General features: G+C 43.3%; 2 protein-coding genes across 2 annotated transcripts in view; one reads left to right on the top strand and one right to left on the bottom strand.

Moving 5' to 3' along the window:
• The window catches only part of RFX7 (regulatory factor X7), a 49323-nt gene extending 43943 nt beyond the window's left edge, over positions 1 to 5380 (bottom strand). The window contains exon 1 of the mRNA XM_056499943.1: positions 5080 to 5380. Coding sequence (XP_056355918.1) covers positions 5080 to 5228 — 149 coding nt within the window. The 5' untranslated portion in view covers positions 5229 to 5380. The remainder of the gene's footprint in view (positions 1 to 5079) is intronic.
• The window catches only part of RAB27A (RAB27A, member RAS oncogene family), a 276869-nt gene that overhangs the window by 35215 nt on the left and 217587 nt on the right, over positions 1 to 24067 (top strand). The gene's annotated exons all lie outside the window — the stretch shown is intronic.

A 24067-nucleotide genomic window follows, 5' to 3' on the forward strand; every position in this document is an offset into this window, starting at 1 on the left:
CCTTCCCTGAAATCACTATGAACTACTCTAAAATATGGTCTACAGCTCAATTCTTTGCTATTTGTTTGACTGCTTATACACTATATCAGGAAACATATCCAGGACAGGCAAACTTTACCATCACAGTGGAAACAAGTGGAAAACAGTGGAACCAAGAAGCCAGGGAAAACTGAGTCAGTGACAAGAAATCTTCACAGTTTGACAGAACATCTCTCAGCTGAGGGGCTCGAGGTACTTTTTCAAAGAAGATAAACACACTTCTGATGTTGCATAGATTAAGTGAAATGAGTGCAGTCTGTACACCTGTCAATGATAATTATTTGATTTTCCTCACTGAAATCAGTAAACTATAACTGAAGAATTATAACCTGTGTTTCCCACCTCCAACAATGAATTAACCAGGATGAAGGAGGGAATGATGGCCACTACATTTTGGCCGGGGGGTACAGAAGAACCACAAGTACTCTGTAATCAGAGGAAATTTTGAGTTCTCTCAATTTTGACAGGCTACTTGACAAAATACTGAAGGTTATGTTAGGGTTTTTCTCTCTTATTTCCTATCTCCCTCTCCCAAGCTACAAGGAAAAGAGAAAATGCAGATGGATTGGTTTACACATTAATCCAACCTGACTCAAGAAATACTCGTTTTAAAAAAATACACACAGAAATTTCAACTGCAGAAGAATACTACCAAAAAGTTATATCATCTGCATTTGCTAAAAGCCTGAAACACATACCTCTCAAGGTTCCCTCTTCATTGCCAGGCATTTTATTAAAATATCAAGACTGTCAATCAGTTTTTCTGCTGACCTAACTACATAAATAAGTAGCAATTCCCATTATGAAAAACCTCAATGGCATTTCCCAAGTTGCAGAACATTGGCTCTGCCAACAGCTAAGTGACGATCCACGCTTGCTGACAATGCCTAATGAGGAGTGATGGATGCAACTGCAGGAGGGAGCAGAAATGTTTTAAGCATAAAAAAGAATGGAGTTTTCCAAAGATTAGAACACACTGGTGTTACAATCAGCTAATATGGCTCTCTAGCACAATACCAAGAGCCCAAAATTAACAAGGGCACAATTCTCCTCCTACTCTCTTCAACATGAGACAAACTGGGCATTAGGACACATAATTTAGGCACTGCCCAGATTCACTCACGTGGTTTTCCAATACAACTTCTAGCTAGAAGAGCAATTTGAGGACAAAAATTATGGGTCTGAAACCCACACCCACGTCCAACTGAAATGGCTGCAAATGCAGTGCTTTGTGTTTGTCACTCCACACCGCCTGGTCCTCAGCTTGGTTTACACACAAGACACTGGGGCAGAGAAGGAGAGAAATTAATCTCTCAAGCAGAATTGCTATATTCAAATCCTAACAGATGCCTTTAGGACTAAAAGAGCTGAGATGCAGGCAAGGTGAAAGAAGCTAGGGCCAACCCATGCACAGATGCAAGCACCAGATTACTGTTTACAACGGTAAACAAGCGCTCATTGCAGAACCATCACCATGTTATTCGCAACAGTGAACAAGAAAGCAAACCCGTCCGTTCCTTCAGTGTTCACAGCTACTGGATTTTGGATTAATACAGTGAGCAGAGGGATTAAATTGCCTAAAACTGTTGGTCTTTTTCTTTTATGCCAGTGATGGCAGACCCTCAGCTGACACCATCCTCCCTTGGCCATCTCCGCATCTCAATCCTCATGCCACGCTGTTTTTACATCCGTACTTTGCTGGCTGTCTTCAGCTGTAAGATATTCCTTGGCAAGTCAATGTGATACTGAGTAGACTCTGTCTTCACCACCATATGTTTGGGTACAGAAACATCATATACAAATAGCACACATTTGGTAATACAGTACCCTCACCCGAAGAAATAAGTGAAACCCCATTAGTCTATATGCTCAGACAGCTGACTAGGGAGGTTTTCCCGCCTCAGGCTCCAACGTCTGGACAAAAAGCTATTAATAAATATGAAAGCTTTAACGAATCTGAAGAGAAATAAAAACAGGCAGATTAAGGCCCAGTGTCCAGCGAAGACCAGGGCAATTTACAAACCCGCCCATGCTGACACTAATCAGCCAGGCTGGGCTCCCAAAGACGTGTTCTCTCTGTCTAGACTTCTAATCCGTCAATGGGAAAAGACATCCAGCATTATTTCTGCCCGCTTCACCCACACCGTAAGAACACATCCAACCGCCTGAGCAACTCACACGCAGCACGGAACAAAACCAGCCTCCACTCTGTTCAATGCATGTGCTCAAGTGGGGCAGTCAGGACACAAATACAGACAGACAGTGATGAGCTTCAATTACTGTAACCAAATAGCACTTAAATATCTGTATGTGATCTTGTATTGCAAATAAATACTTCCTGATTTGTTTATAAACACAGCTAAGTCACTCTTTTATCTTCCCCTCCTCAGCTCAAACTAGTGGTCACCTTACATGCCAAAAAACACCCCAACAAAAAACACCCAAACCCAACAGACTGGACACCTACAAAGCATATTTTTCAGTCTTCAGTACCTATACTGACCATGCCTGCAAATGTAAGCAGCAGGGCTTAAACTATTGTTTCAGTATAAGGAACTCCACACGTACACAATTACTTAATATGTTTTTTTCAAACTACATTTTAATTTAATAAACAGAATAAAATAAGTACAAGTTGAGATAATGAATAGCTCATTGTCCCACTCGTGGCCTGCATCACTCTCTATATTTATATGTCAGTAAAGTGAAGGGACAAGCACAGACTTGTTTGTGATCCTCAAGTCCAGCATTTACATAGCTGCTATATTTTGCTATACTACTATTTTTATTGACAATACAATCTGAAGACTGAAACCTTTTAAAAAACCAACCAAACAAAAAAAAACTTGTAACAAACACAACCAACAAAAAGCCTTCATCCACTATGCACAAACATGTGCAGGAAAAAAGGAGGCAGGGGGAAAACAACAGAGGAGCGCTGAGCTGGATGTGCTAAACCTGCTGGGAAGCAAAGGGGAAAGTGAATGCACCAACCTGCCAGCACATGCAACTGGCACAGCAGGGGAAGAGGGGAGGAAGAGGAGGGAAGGAGAAAAGAGGAAGAAGCTCTGCTCTGCACATTACACCTCATTCTGCTAACAGCAGTGCACTGCTATTTTCACAACGGACCTTCCACAACCTCTCCTGCTGTTTGTCCATCTCCAGCACCCACTGGACAGAGAGCAAACCCCAGAGTGTCAGCTTTCCACTGTTCACTGGGGAGCAGTGGGAACAATGTCCCCAGCAGTGCTCCTCATTCTTGCTGTGCCAAAATAACCACTGCATCTCCAGAAGATGCAAATTAACATTAAACTCCAACCTCAAATGAAGACTGCTTGATCACAATAGAAAAATGTAAGATTTGAAGACCTCAAAATAAAATATTTTCTTACAAAAAATAACCTTATCTTCAAATACTGCATTTCAACAGCACAACCTGCAGGGAAGGGATGCTGCCTGAGAGCAGCAGGGAAGTTGAAGCCCGGTGCAAGAAGCAGGTAGCCAGGAGGAACACCCTGAGAAGGTGAGGAATGCCTGTGCAAGTACCAGAGACAGGGCTGCAAGGTGCTGGCAAAACCTCTGCTGGTCACAGGCACTCACTCCAGGTGAGCCACTCACCCCGAGCAAAACGCTTCATTCCTTTGTGCCAAACATGGGCTTGGGCTATTCACCAAGTTCACCTGAATCAAACAAGCAGTTTTCATCTCAGAAGCTAACATATGTGCTCTTTTTCCAAGTAAAGAAAACCCACAATAAAAGCAGAGGTTTTACTTAGTAGCCATTTTGTCTTCAACTTGGACATGATACCTAATCTGAACGCAATGTAAACATGCTCTCCGAGGCTCATTTCCAAACAGCATGTTCATGCAAAGAGAAGGAAACGTGAAAAGACCATCACTAAATACCATAATAATTTAGGAGGGTGTGAAGATTTTTTGATCCAAAAAGGCAGAAAATTCAGCAGCTCATATTCTTTCTCTAGGTCACATTGCAGAGAAGACCAAAACAAAAGGTAGCAAGAGTGGATGAAGGAGAGTGAACTATTATTTACTGTTTAAACAAATAAAAACAACCACTATCCCAATAATAAATGTGATTTCAGTATGCCATACAATAAAAAAATCTGAAGGTAAAATTGTATTTAGAGACTCTTTATTTTCCAGCAACATCCATTCAAACCACATAATTTAACTGTAATATGACGTAATATGCAAGCTAGATCAGTATGCTTTTATGGGGATGAGTATATGTATAAAATACACATGGTGTGTGTGTATATAAAGGAAAACATTACATGAGTAACCTGTACTTACAACTCCCAACTTTCACTACTCTTTATCAGTGCCCTCAGCCAAAAGCAGCTTTTAGAAACACATATAAAATACAAATGCTGCAAGTGACAGACTCTTGCAAATTTAAAAAAAACAAACAAACCAAAGAACAACAAAGCGCTTTATTTGCAGCAAGCTAAACTCGATTCACCTCGTTCCCCAATACACATTAAAAAAAATCTTAAATAAAATGCTGGTTTACTAAGAAATTGAATTTTTAGGGGAAAAAAATCGACAAAAAATAACCTGGATTCCTATGCAGAAACTTGAAAATCATCGTGAGCTCCAGCCAAAACTGCATTTGAGCTGCCTGGCTGGACCTCAGGCGAGCAGAGGTTTACAGGAGGCTGCACAATCGCACCCTCCCTGCCCGGCTCCGCATCCCCCGCCGCGCTGGGGGCTCGTGTGCGCGCTCCAGGCGCGGCCGGGAGCGCAGGGGCCGCGCAAGATGCGCCGGTTCGCAGCGCCTGCGGCAGGTGACCCGAGCCCGCCGCCCACCGCAGCGGGGCAGCGCCGCCGCCCGCGCCCGCACCCGCACCCGGGGCTGCGGCTGGCGCTGCCCGGGCGGCACCGCCCGCGGCCCCGGCCCGGCCGCGACCCCCGCCCGCGGCCCCGCGTGTGCTCCGCGCCGTGCACAAAGGGGCCGCGCCCCCCCCCGCGCAGCCCCCGGCCCTTCCCCCGCTCCCCCGGCCCGGGGCCCGGCCCTTACCAGATGGAGCTGCGGATCTTGTGCTGCAGCGCGCTGGCCTCGCCGCCCTGCAGCCCCGGCACCAGGGCCGGCAGGGCCCCGCCGGGCGCGGGGGTGCCGGCGAGCCGCCGCGGCGGCTGCCCCCCCTCCGGCTGCTGCTCCTCGGCCATGGGACGCGAGCGGCGATGGCCGCACTAGGCCTCTGCCGCAGCGCTCGAGTGAGTCGCCTTGCCCCGCTGCCCGGGGGACATCACGGGCGGAACCCGTCCCGCCGCTACGCCGCAGGATGGCGAGCCCGGCCCGCGGCTCGGCGCATGGCGCCCGGCCCCCGCCGCCCCCGCGCAGGGTCGCTCCGCGCTCCCCCGCCCCGCAGCAGCACCTGGCCCGGCGCGGCCCGCCCCGCGCCGCTCCTCGCCCCGCGGCCGCCGTGCCCGCCCGGCCGCCGAGTGCGCAGGCTCGGCGTGCCCGACACTCGGGCCGCCCCGCGCCGCCGCTGCCGCCGCCGCCGCCGCCGGGGAGGGGGCTGGGGCCGGGGCCGCGGCTGGGGCCGGGGGCGGCGAGCGCAGCCGGAGCGCGGGGGAGCGGCCTGTCCGTCAGCCCCGGGACCCCCGCCGCGGTGGGGAGGGGGCGGAGTGCGGCCGGAGGGCCCGGCGGCGCAAACAACACGTGTGTGTGTCTGTGTGTGCGTGTGTGTGTGTGCCCGCGCGTGTCCGTGTCCCCGAGCGCACACCGTGCCGCACACGCCGCTGCCCCGCCGGCCGGGCGCGCCGCAGACACGTGAAGGCGCTGCGGCGGCAGCAGCATTACATCAGCTGCGGCACCGCGGCCGCTGCGCCCGGCCCGCCCTCCGCCGCGGCTCCGAGCAGAATAACAAAATAACAAAATAACAAGTGCTGCCGCGCTCACATGGCCCGGGGGAAGGCAGACCGCGGCACGGGCGGCGCTGGGCCGGGCCGTCGCTCGCCCTCAGCCTTCCTGTGTGTCCCCGAGACATAAGCCGGGCTGCCATTAGTCCCGCCGGCCTTTGCCCACAACCTTTCTGTGAAAATATTTCCCCAAAATTTAAATTGCCCACAACTGCTTTCTCTGAACTACAGGCACAAGCCATATTTCTATTCCTTGCGATTGTGGCTTTTAATTAAAAAAAACAGAGGAAGCGCATAGCCTGGGGATAGCGGACAGGTAAATACCTAAATTCAGGAACGATGATACAAGGTGACCATTATTAAAGGCATTATTAGGAGCTGGACTCGATGACCCGTGTGGGTCCCTTCCAACTCTGGATATTCCATGGTTATTGTTTCTCTTCCCTCTGGGGTTATGGTAACAAAGCCTGCTCACGCTGCCCCCCTGTTGCCCCTCTTTTCCCAGCCACTCCAATCCTGGTCTGCTCCCACTGGAATTCACAACTCGGACACTCAGCCCGCTTGGCAGGGGCACGGACATGCGGGTACCCTCTCTGACACGAGGATGCGGTGACTCCCTGGCCTGTGCTGATCACAGAAAATGTGGGCTTAAAGGTGACTAATAATATAAATATACACATGGAGACACAGCATTACTAAATTTAGGAGATGAGCATTTTGTCATCAACCGAAGCAAAGGCCTTTCAAAAATAAGTATTTGCTTACGTCTCCGCTGTTCCAAAATCAGATCATTAATGACTATGACAACGATGGTGATCTTCCCCTTACAAAACCTTTCATGAGAACCAAAAAACCAAGCTTTCTTGTTCCTGCCTCTTATTAAAAACGGTTTTTTAATGATAATTGAAAATTTCTAAAGGTCATTTAAAAAATAAGGAAAAAAAAATACAAGTAAAAATCTTAATCAGAAGTAAACAGAAAAGTAATAAATTTTAAATCATAACTATTATGCTTTTCACAAGAAAACTACATTAGTATGCAGAAAAACTGGCACAGGAAGACAAGGGTGAATGTCCTCAGTGATGTTTTCTAGGTGGCAATTTTCACTTAATAGCAACTGTATCAACATAGCCAGGGTTGCTTCTGTTGAGATCTTTTGTTGGAATCTGTCCCATCTGCCTGGTCAGAATTTAACCCACAGGGATCCAAGCCATAAAATCATTCTGGCCGATGCCTGTATATTGTCCCAGACTGAAATTGATGGCCCTACACCTCAGAATAAAGTTCAACAGATGTGCATCATGTTTACAGGATCACAGACCACTACAATAAATTGTAAAAAATATACATCATTTCAGTGTCACTTCTCTTCTGAAAAATCTTCAATACCATGCCAGGCTGGCACCCAAGGGTCACCAGTGCCACCCTGAAATCACACCAGGTGTTTTAGGGCAAAACAGGATTAAACTGGCACAGAAATTAAACAAGTGATCCAGACTCCCAGGTTGCATTTCAGTGGTCAAAATGGTCCATGGGCTTCAAAAGCTATGTTTATGCTCCCATACCTCACTATCAATAAATTGTTCTAAAAAAAAACAACTTTTCTTTTTTTTTTTTTTTTTTTCTTGTGCCTTTTGGTGTAAAGCCTTTCAAGTATAAGGCTGTTACTGCTGGCTTTGAGCATCAGGCCCAAAATAAGATTCCACAAAAGCCCAAAATGAGATTGAGGTTCTGTTTTGTGTAAAGAAGAGATTTCCATCTCAGGCATAGCAGTAAATAAAAAAATAATATTTTTTCACAGTGTGATACTTAGAAGAAATGGCGCTGTGTTGAGTATAAGTACAGCAGAGAAGCTCACACGGCTCTCCACAAGCCTTTTCCTGTTAGCAGTAATTCTCCCTCAGTGCTTTCCTGGCATTGGCACAGGTCTGAGTGGGGACTCTTGCCCTTTACACACTCATAGGCTCATAAATGGAGTCATTTTGGCTGCCTCCCACACAACCAGGTGAATTTGCCTTGTGTTTCATACAGTCTCCTGCACCTGTGCAAAATGGGCAAAGATGGTGGCAACTCATGCACACTTTACCTGGCCATGTGTAGCTACAGCAAAGAACAAATAGATCCAGAATTACTGTGTTGACAAAGAGCTCATGCTGACAGAATTAACTTGAAGATCCTGAAGGGAATTATTTAACCACTATGAGATGAACAACTATGAGATGGACTGACAGGACATCTCCAGGGATTATCCACCAAGGACCACTACAACCAGCTGCTGGAGTTCTTGAACCTAATGGTTCTGAAAACCTTCATTTGATGCAGATATTTAGCTCCTGGTCAGCACTGTATAAGAAACACACCAAAAGTAATACAGAGGAGTTGATTTTAAGTCCCATTACCATAAAGAAAGATGTGTGAAAGTTTAAGCATGTCAGAAACCAGACTAGTGTTGGCAGGACCAAGATCGTTCCTGTTCTTTCCCATTTCCCAAACATTTGCCCTTCTTGAAGAGCACAGCAGCTGAACTGTGAGTAGGTGGGGGCTTCCTCTCTCCTTCTGCAAGCAGATTTTAGTTGTCTACAAACTGATATTGCTGTACTAGTGCTAAAATTCCTCTTTTCTAACTCAAAAGCACTGCAAGCCTCCTGTGCTGGATAGAGATATTCATCCAAGGATGATCTTCAAAGGAGAATGAAAGCCTTTTTGGAGAAGGAGCTGCTGTCTGCATGAGGACCATCTCCATTGGGCAGTCCTGTGACAGGTGGGAGCCAACTCCATTTTGCCAGGTTAATTCCAAAAGCTCTGTTTATTTTCCCTCCGTTTCTGGAGCTTTGGATCTAACTCAAGCCCTCTCTGTGGGGAAAAGTTGTGTTTAAGTACTGTCTAACCTATTTTCCAGGATTTTCTCTGCTGTACTTTCAAGTGGCTTTGTTTTGTTTTTTTGGGTAATGAATTGTGTGTGACAGCTGGGGAATAGAGTGTCTCTCACTTTCAAGGAGGAATGCCTCGCTGCCCTTTCTCTTGCTCGCAGCCAGCACGAGGGGAAGGCACTTTTCCCACTCTCCTGTCCACGGAGGGGGATCTGCTGCCTCTCGTCTAGCACAGGGCCAGGGACCTGCAGGCTCAGAGCTATGAGCCAGATAAATTATGAAATCTCACTATCTTTATCCTCAAGACAAACATGAAGCACATTCTCTGAGGATAATTGACTTTAAAGGCTTGCTAAAAAAAGAGACTTCCCAAAAGCTTTAAACGCCAGTTCAGTGAACTCCATTTTGATGCCTTTTTGCAACTCTCCTTCCCTAGGGATGTCTATCTCTGTGTCTCCTGAGCTATGCCCAAGACATTTCACTCTGGTTCTGTTTATTTTCTTATCTCCATTCATGTGTAATATCTGTAAAATTAAAGTGCAATAACTAGTAATTCACCTAACAAATTTTAATGAAAACATTTGCTTTTATGGTTTCAATTATTGAAAAAAAATAAAGAAAAGCCCAGCTTCAAACTCACATCATGCCAGCTGATAGAAGAAACTGGTCTGTGTTTAAATTGGGCAGTGAAAATGGGGCTGCTTTAATTACAATGGAAGCTGCTTGACCAGAAATTTTTTAAGCTTTGCTGGGTCTTACAGCATCTGTTTGGAGCGTTGTGTGGTGCACAGTATGGCCACCTGGCAATTAACAGGAGATGTTAAAAACGTGCTGGGGATGTCTGAGGTAGGCCCTGCGATCATGAGTCCTTCTCCAGCAAAGCAAGAGCATTAACCACCCCTCTGCCTAGTGATGGAAACAGACTTCAGACCTCTGCATGGCAGCTTTAGGGTGCTATTGAATGGGATATGAGCCCTTCCTCTGTCAGATGTGGACAATCATGAGGTCCAGGACAGCAAGGCCCAGGCTCCCAGCCTGGCCATGGCTCACCGTGGCTGCTCAGAGGAGGATGTGGCATTTTGCATCTTGGGTAAGACACAGATCGCTTACATTCCATAAGTTATGATGACCAGATTAAATTCCCAAAGTCTATCCATGTTCTTTGATGATACAGATACTTTGAAACTTCATTTCTGGAGATAGTCTTTGTCCCAGCGTAAAGTTAAATGGGCTCAGCTGCTGAGCTGTTAAAAATGGCATGTGGTATTCCTAGACACTGCATTCTTGTCCTCAGGTTGGAAGAAGTCAATAAGGTAGAAAAAGTCAGCAACTACTGCAGCCTAAGACAACTACATAGAAGAGGTCAGTGGGTCATGAAAGTGGTGATTCAGACAGTCCTGTACAAGGCTGATAAGTAGGAAGGAAGGGCTCCCACTGAAAGAAATACCAAAGTTTGGTACTTGTCTGAATGAGGTTTTAAACCATTTTTCCCCATTTTTGGGGTTGTTGAATGTTGATGCTCTGCAGGTAGAAACTTGGCGAAAAATATTTTCAGTCAGACCCCTATGCAGATGCCTGATCTTGTCAGTTGTCTCTTATGCTGACCCAGAGAGTCTGTTTTGGGGAGATTCTGAGTAAATAATGGCCAAGGAGGGAGAAATATATGCAAGTGACATGTAACAAAGCAATCAACACGTCATTCTTCTGGGGATTTCTTTCCTTTTTGAGATCCAGTAGTAAACTGGAAACACACAAGCATTCAAAATCCAACATTGCCAACCTGCAGATTGGCTGGAGTGCAAGAAGGGGTCAGCTGCAGTTCACAGGGGCCTTGCCACCTGCACCCAATCATCACCCAAATTAGCCTGACACACTAATGCAGTGGCTCCAGGTATCTGATGGCAGGGAATGGGAGAGCACCAAATCCCCAAACACAGAGCCATATGGCAGGGGAACTATGAATTTTAGCTACATTTGTTCAAGATCTGAATCCCCAGATAAACTATGGATGTCCTTAATCTTACTGATGCCTGAAGGATTTCTGGAAGATTTCCAAGTCATACAGCCTCCTGAGAAATTTGTTTGCATTTTCTCCTGTACGCAAATTGCCAAGGCAGCAATCCAGTGCTACTCAAGTGTCTGCAATTGTGGCATTGCCCTTTGATTCCCCATCTTGAGAGCAGGCAGCATCTTGAAAGATCAAACCCAGCCTGAGGACATATTAAGGATATTTGTTCTGAGAGAAGTTCTCCACCTCCCCCAGAAATGGGGGAAAGAAAAATGCTCCCTGCACACGAAGACTGGAAAGCAGACAGGTAAACCCACACCACAGGAAAGCCTTCCATTTGGACCTTCCTCTTTCAAGTCTCTTCTTGACAAGACAGAGGAGTGTCCTGCCAAAGATCAAAGCAATCACATCTCCTCAGTACTGCTTTATTCCCATCTGGTTTTAACACTTCAGTTCCTCTTGGTCAAAACTCCAGTTCTTCCTCCACCCATCTTCTGTCTGACAGCTCCACCACTTCAGGACCCTCTTTTCCACAAAGCAGGGGCTGCTTCCCAGGCTCTTCCCACCCTTTGTGTCAGCAGCTCCTGCTCTGCAGCCTGGGTGCTGCTGAAGGCATCAGTGCAGTGCCTGGGAGCTGCTATCAGTGCTCGTCAGGACGCAGCAGGAAACGTCTGGCCTCCGCTCCACGACCATCTGCTAAAACCAGGCCTCCTCTGGCAGGAGTCCAACACAAAGTAAACAGAGTTTCACAGCCAGATTTCAAACGGCAAAATAACTGAGAAATATGGCTCACTGCTTCTGGTTTTCGAATTCAAAACACTGAAGTCCCTAGAAGGAAAAATCCTTTATAGATCCTAAGACTTCCTGGCTGCCAAATGGATCCACTGCAACTAAAACTGTGGAGAAAGTGCAGTGATGTAGTGATTTTAGTTAGTTACACCTAATTAGTTCAATGTATGCATGTGGTAATTTTTAAGATTATTTCTTCTTCAAGATCAGTGATGGAGAAAAATAAATTTGTTAAACTGCAGATTTCAGCTTGCAATATTTGTTTGTATGGGTAACAGTAGAGAGAGAAGAATTCTGAATCTTGCTACTGTACAATATTTTTCATGGTATGGGAGACAGAGAAGGACTCAATGAAGTGTGAAAGATTTTTTAAAAGAACAGATTGCCATGTCTTTTAAAATAGGTCAAGTTTTTTGGCCTACTTTCCTTTAAAGTATCCCTTAAAGCAAGGGGGTTGGAATATCCATGATAGCGCCATTGCTTTTTCGTTTTTAGCCATGTCGTGTGGTTCCAGTTGTAAGGCAGAAATGTTCCAATGTAAAACTATGATGGCAGGCAAAGACCACGTGTCTCCAGGAGCATTTGTGAACAAGTTACACTGGACAATAAAATTTCAGCAGTGGCTGCATTTCATCCTTATGTGTAATGTTATTCTGAAACATGTGACTGAGAAAAAAACAAACTATTAAATAAGGTGATGGTCAGTGAAGCCAAAGCCTGCAGACACAAATCCTGTCAAACCTAATTTATTAACTCTCCAAATTTCAGGAGAGTTTGCACTCTTGTTTGCTTTCCATCTTTAAACTGGTTAAATCAATTGATTAACTTGATTTAAGAAGAAAGGAGTAATAATATAATAATTCCTGCAATAGTGACAGGAAGACTGAAGATACACAAGATAGCACTTCTAAGAACAAACCAAGGCCACCTATGTTGAATGGAGATAAAATACAACAGTCAGCTGTCAAAACAAAAAGAATCTGTATGTGTACGTTTAAATTTTGAAAGAGGATGTTCAAGATATTTAAAGAGGGAGGAAATTCTGCATGCAATATTAATTAATATAGAATAAATACCATCTGTTTTCTTTGTACAGAGCAGTCTGGTGCATATTTTTATGGATGCATCCTTGCTCTATGCACATAACAGGTATAATACACATGTATTTATTATGTTACACAGGTGAAATTATTCTGCCACATACCAGTAATTGCAGTTGGCCTTAGTGAAGATATATGGAGTGAGGCAGGACATGAGGAAGATTTCCTCCATCACACAGGCCTGGAAAAAAGCCAGGTACAAATCAAGAGTGGTTGTGTTTGGAGACCACAAGGACAGGACTTGCCACTTTACCTGCTCTCCCCTGAGGCTGAGGTGGGTGCTCAGCACATCCCTGCTAAGATGCAGGTTCTTCTCCCCACTAAGCTGATCCATAAGGGATAGTGCCCTTCAGGCACAGCCTGTACCTGTACAGGTACCTGTACCAGAATGTACCTTGTGGTGAAACTCTGCATTGACCTATTGCACAGCCAATAATAAACATCAGTTGGCTTACAGTGTTGTACAGTAATAAACACACTGAAGATCTTATCAGTGCACACTTTGGGAAAGAAGTACAGTCTGGAACAACAAGGTCTGTGCACACACTTGGAATACAAATTTTTTGCAGACTGTATACTTCATTATGGAAACTGTTTGTGATTCCAGTTAAGCTGTGAGTGAAGGCAATGCAAAGGCTTGTCTAGTATCCATCTCATTATAGTGTGGAAAGACAAACCAGCCTTTAATAAGAGACAGTTTTAAGAATACTTTCTTTTCATAATTATCATTACTTTGCACTGAGATTTGTAGTTGTAACCACCATTATGAGTGAAACCTTTGTTTTATACCTGATCCTACTCTACATCCTTTGCTGAGCAATCAGCATGAGCTGCTACACACATGCACAGTTTGTGACATAAAAAGACTCAAGAAGGGGTAAGAGGAACTTTCTCTTAGCAGAATATCACAAAATGCAGGAAAAGTAACCTAGAGAGCTCCTAAGGATTCTGACTTGTGAACAACTCTTTTTCACATACTACTCCCACTACTTCCTGCAAGACAAGAATATTACACACACAGGTCTGCTGTGAGTTTTCATACAGGCAGTTCCTTCCAATGCTGTTCATAAATCAAAATCACTTTCACTTCATAAGAGAACATAAATTCTTCCAATAATAATTCTAAGAATATTATTTTTGTCTGCTACACTTTAAATGACTGACAAAGATGCTGGGCAGATTTGTGATGCATTTGATATGGAGCAGGAAAATGTTAGTGACTCTGTAATGATTGTGCTTTCAATAGATGGCAGAGACTTATCTTGAAAAGAATCTCACTGAAAAGTTTTCCTCAGCATGAATATGTGGTTGCAGAATTACTCACTCATAAGGAGTGGTAGACTAAATCTCATTGATTTATAATCTGAATCAAGTGGGGAAATGCCATATTATCTATTTGCATGAATTTCTAAGCTTCACACAGAATTTTACTTACTAGCATAGAGCTCAGTGGAACACAGACATTTGCTTATCAAGGTGAAATATAAAAAATGAAAGATGGTTTATTTAGGATACTGTACAAAGGTTCAGATTCTTAATGCCCTTATCTGCCTTTATAAGGCACTGTGGGGTCCTGATGTCAGCAGCACATTCAGATTCCAGGTGCAAAACAGAATCACAGAATCACTGGATTGGAAGAGACCTCCAAGATCATTAAGTCTAACCCATGCCCTAACTCCTCACCTAAACTATGGCACTGAGTGCCACATCCAGTCTTCTGTTAAACACATCCAGGGATGGTGACTCCACCACCTCTCCAGGCAGACAATTCCAGTGCTTTATCACTCTTTCCCTAAAAAACTTTTCCCTAATATCCAACCTATATTTTCTTTCCTTCATGAAGCAAGTATCTCTTTCAGCATTAAGAAGAAAGGAAGTAGGGACAGCTTTCCCTCTGCTCATTTAACTTGTTTTAACTTAGAGAATGAATTGATCACATTTTGTACATAAAAACTGATGTTGGGGCCTTTCTCGGTTCACTTCTTTTCTTAGTTTCTCCCCTTTCAGTTTTTCTAAAGTCCTCTCCTCAAATTCTAGCAGAACCCAAGCTCAAAAATTCTAACTGTAGTTTTAGAATATTGCTATTTACACAATATTGTAAGGGCCAATTAGTCAAGTGTGACATCAGCCCAGGAGTAAGGCTTGCCTCAGGTACAGGCTGTGTCCTGTCCACACACAGGAAGCAGGAGAAATAATGTTTAGTCCTTTTATTAACTTAGCAGGCACTCAACTTAGAGCTGTGCCTGTTCAGGCATCTAAAAACAGTTTGCACTGACCGTGCCCTCTGGCTTCCTGGCAGGGCTACTCCCATACCAGTAACTTGATATATTCACTCATGGTCACCATAACAGCAACCAAGCATATGGAAAGAAGAGCATCTTTAGAAAATACTTCAATGGGTTAAAAAAACCAGCAGGTCTCAGCTACCAAAGCCATGTCTGGGATTCTTCCCTCTGCAACACAGAGAAGGGGCTCGGTCTCTTCTGGCTGTTTGCTGTTTGAAGAGGAAAAGGATGATTGTGCAGATGGCAAGTTGGTGCACAGAAAGTCTGTTTTCAGAATTGCAGCAATTGACTAGTTTGAGTTGCTTTATTCCTCCAGCACCACGGTTAGGAGGGGATAGAAAGGTATCAGCTCTGCTACAGGAACACAGTTTGATTAACTAAATGTTACAGGCCCAGATCCTGCCCTCACTGTGCAGGTGGTGCAGTTGCACAGCCATGTTAGAGGACAAACACTGTGTTGTGTGTTAGGTTTCTTTTCTTTTGCTCCTTTTTATCTATAGAATTTTTCCCTTAAGTTGCTAGGACACACTAACTACTGGGTAAAGAAAACAAAGTGGCCAAGCTCAGGGGGAAGGAAGGAGGGCATTTGGTTGCACTTCTCTCATTTGGGGAGTTGCTCTCTGAGAGGCAGAGGTACCATGAGAACTGGGCAGGTGAAGGACAGGGCTGGGGCAGCTGCGAGGTCTCTGTGTGTCGGCTTGGGAGGAGGACGGTCGAAGCTGCTGCTTGGGGAAGGAACTCGCTGCCACCGCCGCAACCCAGCCTGGAGCTTTTCTTCTGCTGTGGGGGAGCCTCTGCTCCTGAGACCTTATTATCACCCACCTCGCTAAAAGAGGGACCTATCACCATTTCTCGGGTGCCCGGGATGCTCTCCCCGCCCTGCTCGGAGCCAGGCCTCCGCTGCCCCGTCCCCACCGCTTCTTTGGCGCTGCTCTGGGGCTCTCTGCGCTGTATCCCCACAGCCCCTGCCCTGCCGGGATGTCCCACGGATCCAGCTACAGCCGCGGAGCTTCTGATACATCTTATTCACATCCCGGCATTTCTGCTCGTTCCTGCCTTGGTGCTCCTCAGAGCCCTGCAGGGGCACTGGGACCGGCTGCCCCAGGGGTTTTTAGAAGCAAACCCCCTCCCACCCCTCCCGCCCGGGCCCAGCCGCCGCTCCCGCGCGCGGCCCGGGCCCGCCCCACAGCGCCCCCTGCCGGCTCGGAGGAGCAGCAGCGCCCCTGCCGGCCGCGCCCGGAACTGCACCGGGAGGGCCCCCGGGCTCTGCTCTGCGGGTGTCGGTGCTGCAGCGCTCGGTGTTTGTTCACCTTGTTACACACACCAGCGAACAACTGACATTTTCATCCTCGTATCTTTGCCTGAGAGCCCCTAAATTCAAAATTATAATGATTTGGAAAGAGGGGGTTTGCATTTTCCATTCCAAGGGAGGCTCCTGCCTTCCCTAGCAGACACCTGTCTTCCAAACTAGGGCACACTGTCGTGGAACAGTTACAGAGCTTTATTACCAGTAATTTAACTGTCAGAAAGAAAACAACATATACAAAATATACTGCATAAATGCCAGGTAGGTGGTTAGAAAAATTATGTTTTTAACCTATCCACAGTGTATTTAATCTCAAATTACAGACATAGATATAGAACACACTGGTGTTACTTTTAAGCATTGCAGACTTGCCTCTATGTAAGACAGTGTTTTTTTGTTTATTTGTTTTTTGTTGGTTTTTTGGGGTTGGTAAATTTTGGTGGTTTTTTTTTTTTTTTTTTTTTTTATGTTGAGAGATTTCTTGAATGGAAATTTTAACAATCCCAGCACACAGTTGTCTGTTACAAAAAATGCTATTCTGCTTTTCAGCAATTTCCTCTCTTTCTGAAAGCATAGACAAATTAATGAAGGCTAATCATAGCTTAGTCATAAAAACAATCTGTCAATATTTACATGGTGCTCTTTCATTTCTTGGTCTTTCTTTGCTGGTCTGATATTTCAGCTAAGCCCAGTACACATCACCAAGCTCTGGATCTAATGACTTTGGAAGATGATATTTTGAGATGCATTTGCATCAACTGAAGGAAATCCAAAGGGAGAGAGGAAAAGTGTCCCCAGCATGATTCAAAATAATTGCTGAATGAGAGGTCAGGATATAATAGGATGAAAAAAAACACAAAAGAAATTAAAGCAGGCAGGCAGAATCTAGCTGGTGAGTCTGGTGAGTCGAGCTGCTATGTGCAGCAATGAGAAGCCTCTGGGTGCACTGGCAACTTCCTCAGACAGACTGTAAAACTTTAAATTGATTTATACTTCTTTTCAAAAAAGATGCAGCTAATTCATAGTTATATCATTTTAACTCTTCTGCTCATCTGGGGTTTTGATATGACTCTTTAGGGGCCTAAAGAAATTCTTCTAAGAAAAGAATTGGGCTTTGAAAACACCCGTCTCCAACAGCTGGTGCCACAGGCACCGTCTGAAGAGGAGCAGTTTAAGAGCTATCAGATGGCTTTTCCATCTCACTGGCATTACAGCTTCATAGTTCTGACTTACTAGGGATCAAACACAAATATTGATAGCTATTTGAGCATAAATATGACTTCTCAGACCAGCTTTTAGTGCGACAGGAGCAGGCCCACTGCTGAAGCCAGCAGTGAACTCTCAGACTCTTTTTCGAGGCAAGTACATGAGTGCTGCTGCTGCTTCTGAAACCCAGCTGCTATAGTACTGCAAAGAGCAAGTATGAAACCAAAAGTACTGCCACACACACACAGCATATTTCTTTCAGAAGGTTTTTACCCAGAATTATGATTGGTAGCTATAAAAGTCTTTCTCATTCATGCTTTTTGGTCTTGGTTGGTTTTTTATACGTGGAACAGTTTTATCACAACTGATTAAATGAACATCCTCTTTCTGTCTTCACACTGAAGATACATCTCAGGATTTTTACAGTTACTGGGGCTGGCAGTAATGCACAGTCAGAGAAGGCACAGGAACACAGCATGATGGGGGTGCTTTAAGGGGCAGCATACCTGAACTCAGTCACTGAACTGGTGTCTGAATCCTCCAGTTCAGGGAACAAAACAGCTTCCTAAATCCCGTAAATGGTTCCAAATAGTCTGTTCTCCAAATATTTCCACGTGGTTTGCTTATTTTGAATTTCTGAGACATTTATGGATGACATAATCTTAGTGTCAAATTATTGCCAAGAGTGCACAAGCCTCTTCCCAGAAGATCTGCCTGGGGGGTGAAAAATGTACTTGGTGCATTTGCAACACAATTACAAGGCAGGGCACAGAGGGTGCATTGCCCTGCTCTGCTCTTTGCCTCCATTCAGACACTCGAGCTACTCGGGTAGAAGAAGCAGCTTTACAATTTTTCCCACACTGCACCTCCCTCCTAAAAATCTCCCACACAAGCATTCTTACTCCTGCAGCCCCACCAATGGTAGCACATGTGGGAGGACTGGCACTTTGGGTACAAGAACATTTAGATCCTCCCTACAGTGTCTGCTCTGCTCCCTTGAATACATTTGAACTTAATCAGAGCAACATATGACAAAGGGTGGTCTGCTGTGAAAGGTACTCAGTACTTGGGCCCAATATCCCCTCATTTCATGTGGATAATGATGCTCTTTCTTCCCCCAGATTCCCTCTTTTCCTCAAAACTGCTGAGCGAGAAAGACTAGAAGTTCCATCTGAGGACACTGAAAACAATAAAAGCTCTGGTCTACTTAGGAAAAGTGCTGGAAGACAGCCAGGCTCTATATTACTATAGTGTCAAATAAATTGTAATAAAGCATTAGTAAAATGGAAGCAGTTGAGTTCATTTTCAAAGAGATGATGTGTGGCGATAAACATTCTTCAGATAATTCTCATTAGTATTTTCACATATCCTGGTTCTCCTATAAACATTGTATGATCTTATGTGGTATGTAGTCAAATAGCTGGAATCCATTAAAAGCATGCTCCAGCTGTGCAATCCCTGTCCTCACAAAGATACATTTTACATGTGGTTAATGCCAGAAAGAATCCACAGCTTTAGTTACGAGAACATCAAAATATGTTGTTTATTGCAGAAAAAAAGCATTTGCAGCAATTTAAAATATCCCGTCAACACCACATTGCTAAATCTAGATAATAGAAATCCCAGAGAAATTTGAGCTAAATCTGTCTGGATTATAGCCGTGGGATTATCTGAATGCTAAATTACTGTATATGTTTAACTCACAAACATGAGCACAGACAGTATAGGAATATGGATGACTATGCAGATCACAATAAAACCCATCCCCAAGGGACTTTTTCATACACTAGGTAAACAACCCCTCTCAATTTATCAAGCATTCTGGATTGAATTGATGCTGTCATTTACTTTTCTGTTGCTGTGTGGAGGAATATGGTTTAACATGAGCAGATTTAGCACTAGAAAAATAATAAAGGTTTTCTCTATGCACCCTTCATAACACAGAGACTGCAGAAATATTAATTGGCTGCTGTGTTTGTATAACCGAACTAAAGAAAATACAACTGTTGTTTAGTATATAATCAGAAAACCAAATTACATGCAATATTGAAAGAAAAGATTAACCCTGATTGTCTTATTAAACCTTCCTCTCCCCTCCCCCCTTGTTTACATGCCAGTGTTTCTGGCTTTCTAAGGATAAACAGTGAATGAACCTGGACTGACCTGACACACAGCATCTCTCAAACTTTCCCCTTGGATGATTCACACATATGTGAGCTGGGACCAAACAAAGCAAGGAGGAAAAATGCAGGATATAGTACAGATAGGCTGAGCAAATTTAGAAGAGGTGAGACTGTCCATGTGCACCATGCCCAAATCCCTCCCACACTGCAAGTGCACAGCTACTGATTACAAACACACATTCCTTCCCTTGCCAGTTAAGCTCGGTTTGACAACTGCAAGTGAAATTAGCTTCAGTCCTGTTCATGTGGGAATTATTGTCATTAATCTACCCCCAAACTAGTTTCTATTGCTTTCTAGCGCTTTATTTGGTATTTTGTGTGGCCATGCTGTGTGCCAGTGAACAGCACAGCTCTGTGGTACGGGAAGCAGTCGGGAGGGCTTCCCCAGGGAAGAAGGCTAGACAGTAATTGCTGCTTCCTGTGAACAGCTACCAGCTGATGTAGATATGGCCACTTTCATTTCCCTTTTTCTCATTCAAACAATATATATAGCTCTGTAAACATATAAAATATAATTTTGGATCCTGGGAAACCATCAGTGTAATCCTTTAGTCAAAATACAAACAAACAAACAAATAAACAAACAGGTCGGTCTTAGCCAGGGAGTTCAGCTGAATCCAGATTTTAAGATACATAGTTTTCAGCAGAAAACAATTTCTAAAAAGTCACCAAACCCTTGGGTTTTTACTGAGAAAGAGGGAGTATTACGAATAAATGCCATGAAAATTTGGGCATGATAGCTGCTATTGTCAGATGGTGCGCATGTGCCAAAATATCGCAATGTCAGCACTCTGGTGTTTGAGATAATGAAACCCCATTCCATTCTTCAGTTTTTCTCCCTCTACCAAAGGAGCAATTTCTCACTATTTCTGCCACTATTTTGTCTGCTTTAGCTATGAATGTCTGAACACCAGCTGACCTACAACACAAACGTTTGGTTGTTGCATGAACTGTCTGTGGACTAAAGCTCTCATGAAGCATTACAGAATTACGCTTATAACCAGAGCTGTTTAACAAGCATTAAAAATTATTAAATGCAACTTAAGACTTAATGTTAAGAGTCAATTTTCAATTTATTAATACAAGCAATAATTTTAGAATTAATATTTTCACTCTTCAAGTTATCTCTTTACAGTAAGAATTCAACTTTTCTTTGACAGCAAACAAACAGCTTTTATCTCTACATTCAGCTTGCTCTTTCTTATGCAGTGGCAAAATCTGAGCTGCCAACACTGAAGAAGACTGTCCAAATCCAAGTAAATAAAATGGATCTTTTTCTTTTGATCAGGTTTTACAGAAAAGAATCCACAAGTCTCTGCATTACAACACCTTTGGAGTGCTCTTTTTACCTAGGACAGCAAAAGGTATAAGAGCTGAATTCATTCAAAATTAACTTCAGCCAGTATTTGGTTCCCTCCTACCTTCTTAACTAAAGTTTCAGAACATTCGAACACAGACATTCACTTAATAATGCCAATAAACCAGTTGACAATAGGTTTTAAAGGATTGAAGAGTCATTTATCTGTCACAACATTACTTGTATATATGTCCTATAACACTCAATGAATATAGAACATTTAAGTTAAGTAGGGATTAATCTTCGTTTGAGAAAGAAAACAGTACGGTGAGATGGGATAGAAGTAAGGTAATTTTCCCATTTTGTTTGCAAATGCAACTAATACATTTTGGAATTATGTACTTGTTTTCGTTAAGGATTTTAAATGTTAAGTGCTTTGTTTTTTGGTTTTTTTTTTTCTTTTCTTTTCTTTTGTTTTTTTACAGAAGACTTTCTCCATTAACTGTTACCTCATGAGGCACAAATTCTGGGAAAACCTTAGTTACAAGAAGGGACAAAACCCATTTTGACCACACAAGAGAAATCCTTAAAGCTCTGTCAGATGGGCCTAGCCTGGGAATTGAGCTCAGTGTTCAGTCTGGGGTTATATTTGCCATAGATAGCTTCTTCACAGGACAGATTTTTCCCTGTGCCTGAAAGTCCCACAGTGGTTATGCTGCAATCTTACCTCTGCATTCCATCTCAGAAAGTCACCCCCATTAGAGAAATCCTTTAGTGTGAGCTAACGTGCATCTTACTACTAAGTCTGACTGCTGAGATGGTGACTTGGCAAATTTATGAACACATTCAATATGTGTACCTTCCAAAAACTCAGTCCCATTTGTGTTCATGTATAGAAAACAAAGCCCCTGTGCTTTTCCTGCTCACATCAGAGATGTTCCCTTAGCTGTGCTTGGATCTTGAATCTGAGGGACTCCTTAGAGTGCTCTGGGGCATCTGTAGCAAGAGCTGACTTCAATAGAAATTATGGGGCTCAGCATGCCTTAAAATGAGGCCTTGTATTTTTAAAAGCTACCAAACATTCTGTTGTTAAAATAACATCTTTTTAGTGTGGCAGTACAACAAAAAGAAACCTCCTGTGAATTTCTGCTGGCTCTGCAAAAACAACAATTGCTGTCGGCATTTGTTTGTGAAAACAGGCAAAAGATAACAAACCAGTGTTCTCCCCCAGCTGACAGGGAGCTACACATCTTTTCCTCCAGCTAGTGGAAAAGCTCCTATATCCCTAAGCCAATATAACTTTTCAGTGCAGTTTAATACACAAACAAGTCATGTGTGCTCGTATTGGGGGTCTACACAGGGGCACAGGAGCTTGACTTTTAATTCCTTTTCTTACACTGGTTTCTCACAGAGAGCAGGCATTATCAGGGAAGCCAAGGGCTGAACTGGCACTACAGATCCAATGAACATTTATTTTATCAAGCAACACAGCCTACACAAAAACATGTGCTATTCTAGTTTAAGGCTAACATTGAATGCTAACATTAGAACATTGAAGATGTTAGAACTTGCTTATACTTGATACGTATTCATTTACTTGGCCATAGCCCACTACAGCCACTGAATGTTTCAGAATAACTCACTGAATTAAAAAATTATAAAAACACGTGTAAAATCCAGATCTGTTTTGTAGTGTTGTCAACACTACAAAGCAAAGTAACTTTAAAAGTAACTTTAAAAGCCCTCATCTGCATTCACCCTTGATATACACACTCAATATACAAAGTGGCAAATCCCATGAAAGCTATAAAAGATAAAAAAAAATATAAAATATAAATATATATATATATAATATAAAAAACATAAAATCTATAAAATATAAAACTATAAAATGTTTTTTCCAAATGAATTTTATGCTGTGTAGCAGAACATAATCTTCCAAGTAAAGAGGAACTGGATGCAAGTGATGACATACCTATGAAGATAAAATATTCATGATGAGCACAATAGTATTTGGATCTTTCAGGCTCTGGGGTTTTGGTTCTAAAATACCCAGTTGGACTTCTTACTGACAGCAGCAGGGTCAGGAACAATAAAGGCAGCCCAGCAATGAAGGCTGGAATTAACAGGAATACCATGGAGAAATTTGCACTTACTCCTGTTATAACTGCAGAGTCCTGCATCTAGATGACAAGATAGTTTGTTTTTTTTCAAATCTGCCCTGTTAATTGAAAACCTCCCTGTTGAAAATTAGTGATTTCTCAAAAGCACCTTGGCAGTTCTCTTCAAGTCAGGTGGGGTTATCTTCCTTAGACAGAGATCTAACACATAAAATAACAGCCTTTTGGAATCCCAGTGATCAAATACAGTGGGAAATATTCAGTTTAATTTTATTGCTAGTTTGCAATAAGTAAAATTAAATTCGTGGAGGAGGAGTCACTGATTTGTTTCAACATATGTAGCCTTTGTTTAAAACAGGACAAGGAAATGATCTCATTTAGGGAAAAACTGTACTTCCAGAGCAGACCAATGAACATCTAACAAAACTATCTGGAGGGTAGGAGGGTCTAAAGAAGTAGATTTTGGTCCATGAGTGACATGCAAAATTCTTTCCTTTTTTTCTATGTAACTTCACACATGACAGTATTTCAGGCCGGAAATAGCATAAGATTCCCATTTGCAGTGAAATGAAAGGTCACTCTCTAGCTTTGGGACAAGCTCAGAAAAGCGTTTGTGCATGCTGCAGCAGCCCTCTGAGGGTACCCATTAGAAAGGTTGCCTCTTAGACAGGAAGAGGATTTTACATCATCAGTGAAAGATATTTCTCCTTTACTTTGAGAGGAATGTTACATTTGTCTTTACAAATAAATTGTAGATCTGTTGGTAGATAAAGTTAGCACCTAGAGATAAAAGAAACAATGGGAGGGATTACACTGATTGGTGAATGGAAAAAGAGATTTGCCTTTACAAACAAACTGTAGGTTTGCTGGTAAATGAAATTGGGTAACAGAAGATGAAAGAAGCAACGGGGGGGAAAATTATGAATTCTACAAGAATTAAAAATTAAAAGGGAGGGTTATACATTAGAGGGGAATCTCA

This window comes from Oenanthe melanoleuca, chromosome 10 (assembly GCF_029582105.1).
Source record: "Oenanthe melanoleuca isolate GR-GAL-2019-014 chromosome 10, OMel1.0, whole genome shotgun sequence".
In the NCBI taxonomy this organism is placed as follows: Eukaryota; Metazoa; Chordata; class Aves; order Passeriformes; family Muscicapidae; genus Oenanthe; species Oenanthe melanoleuca.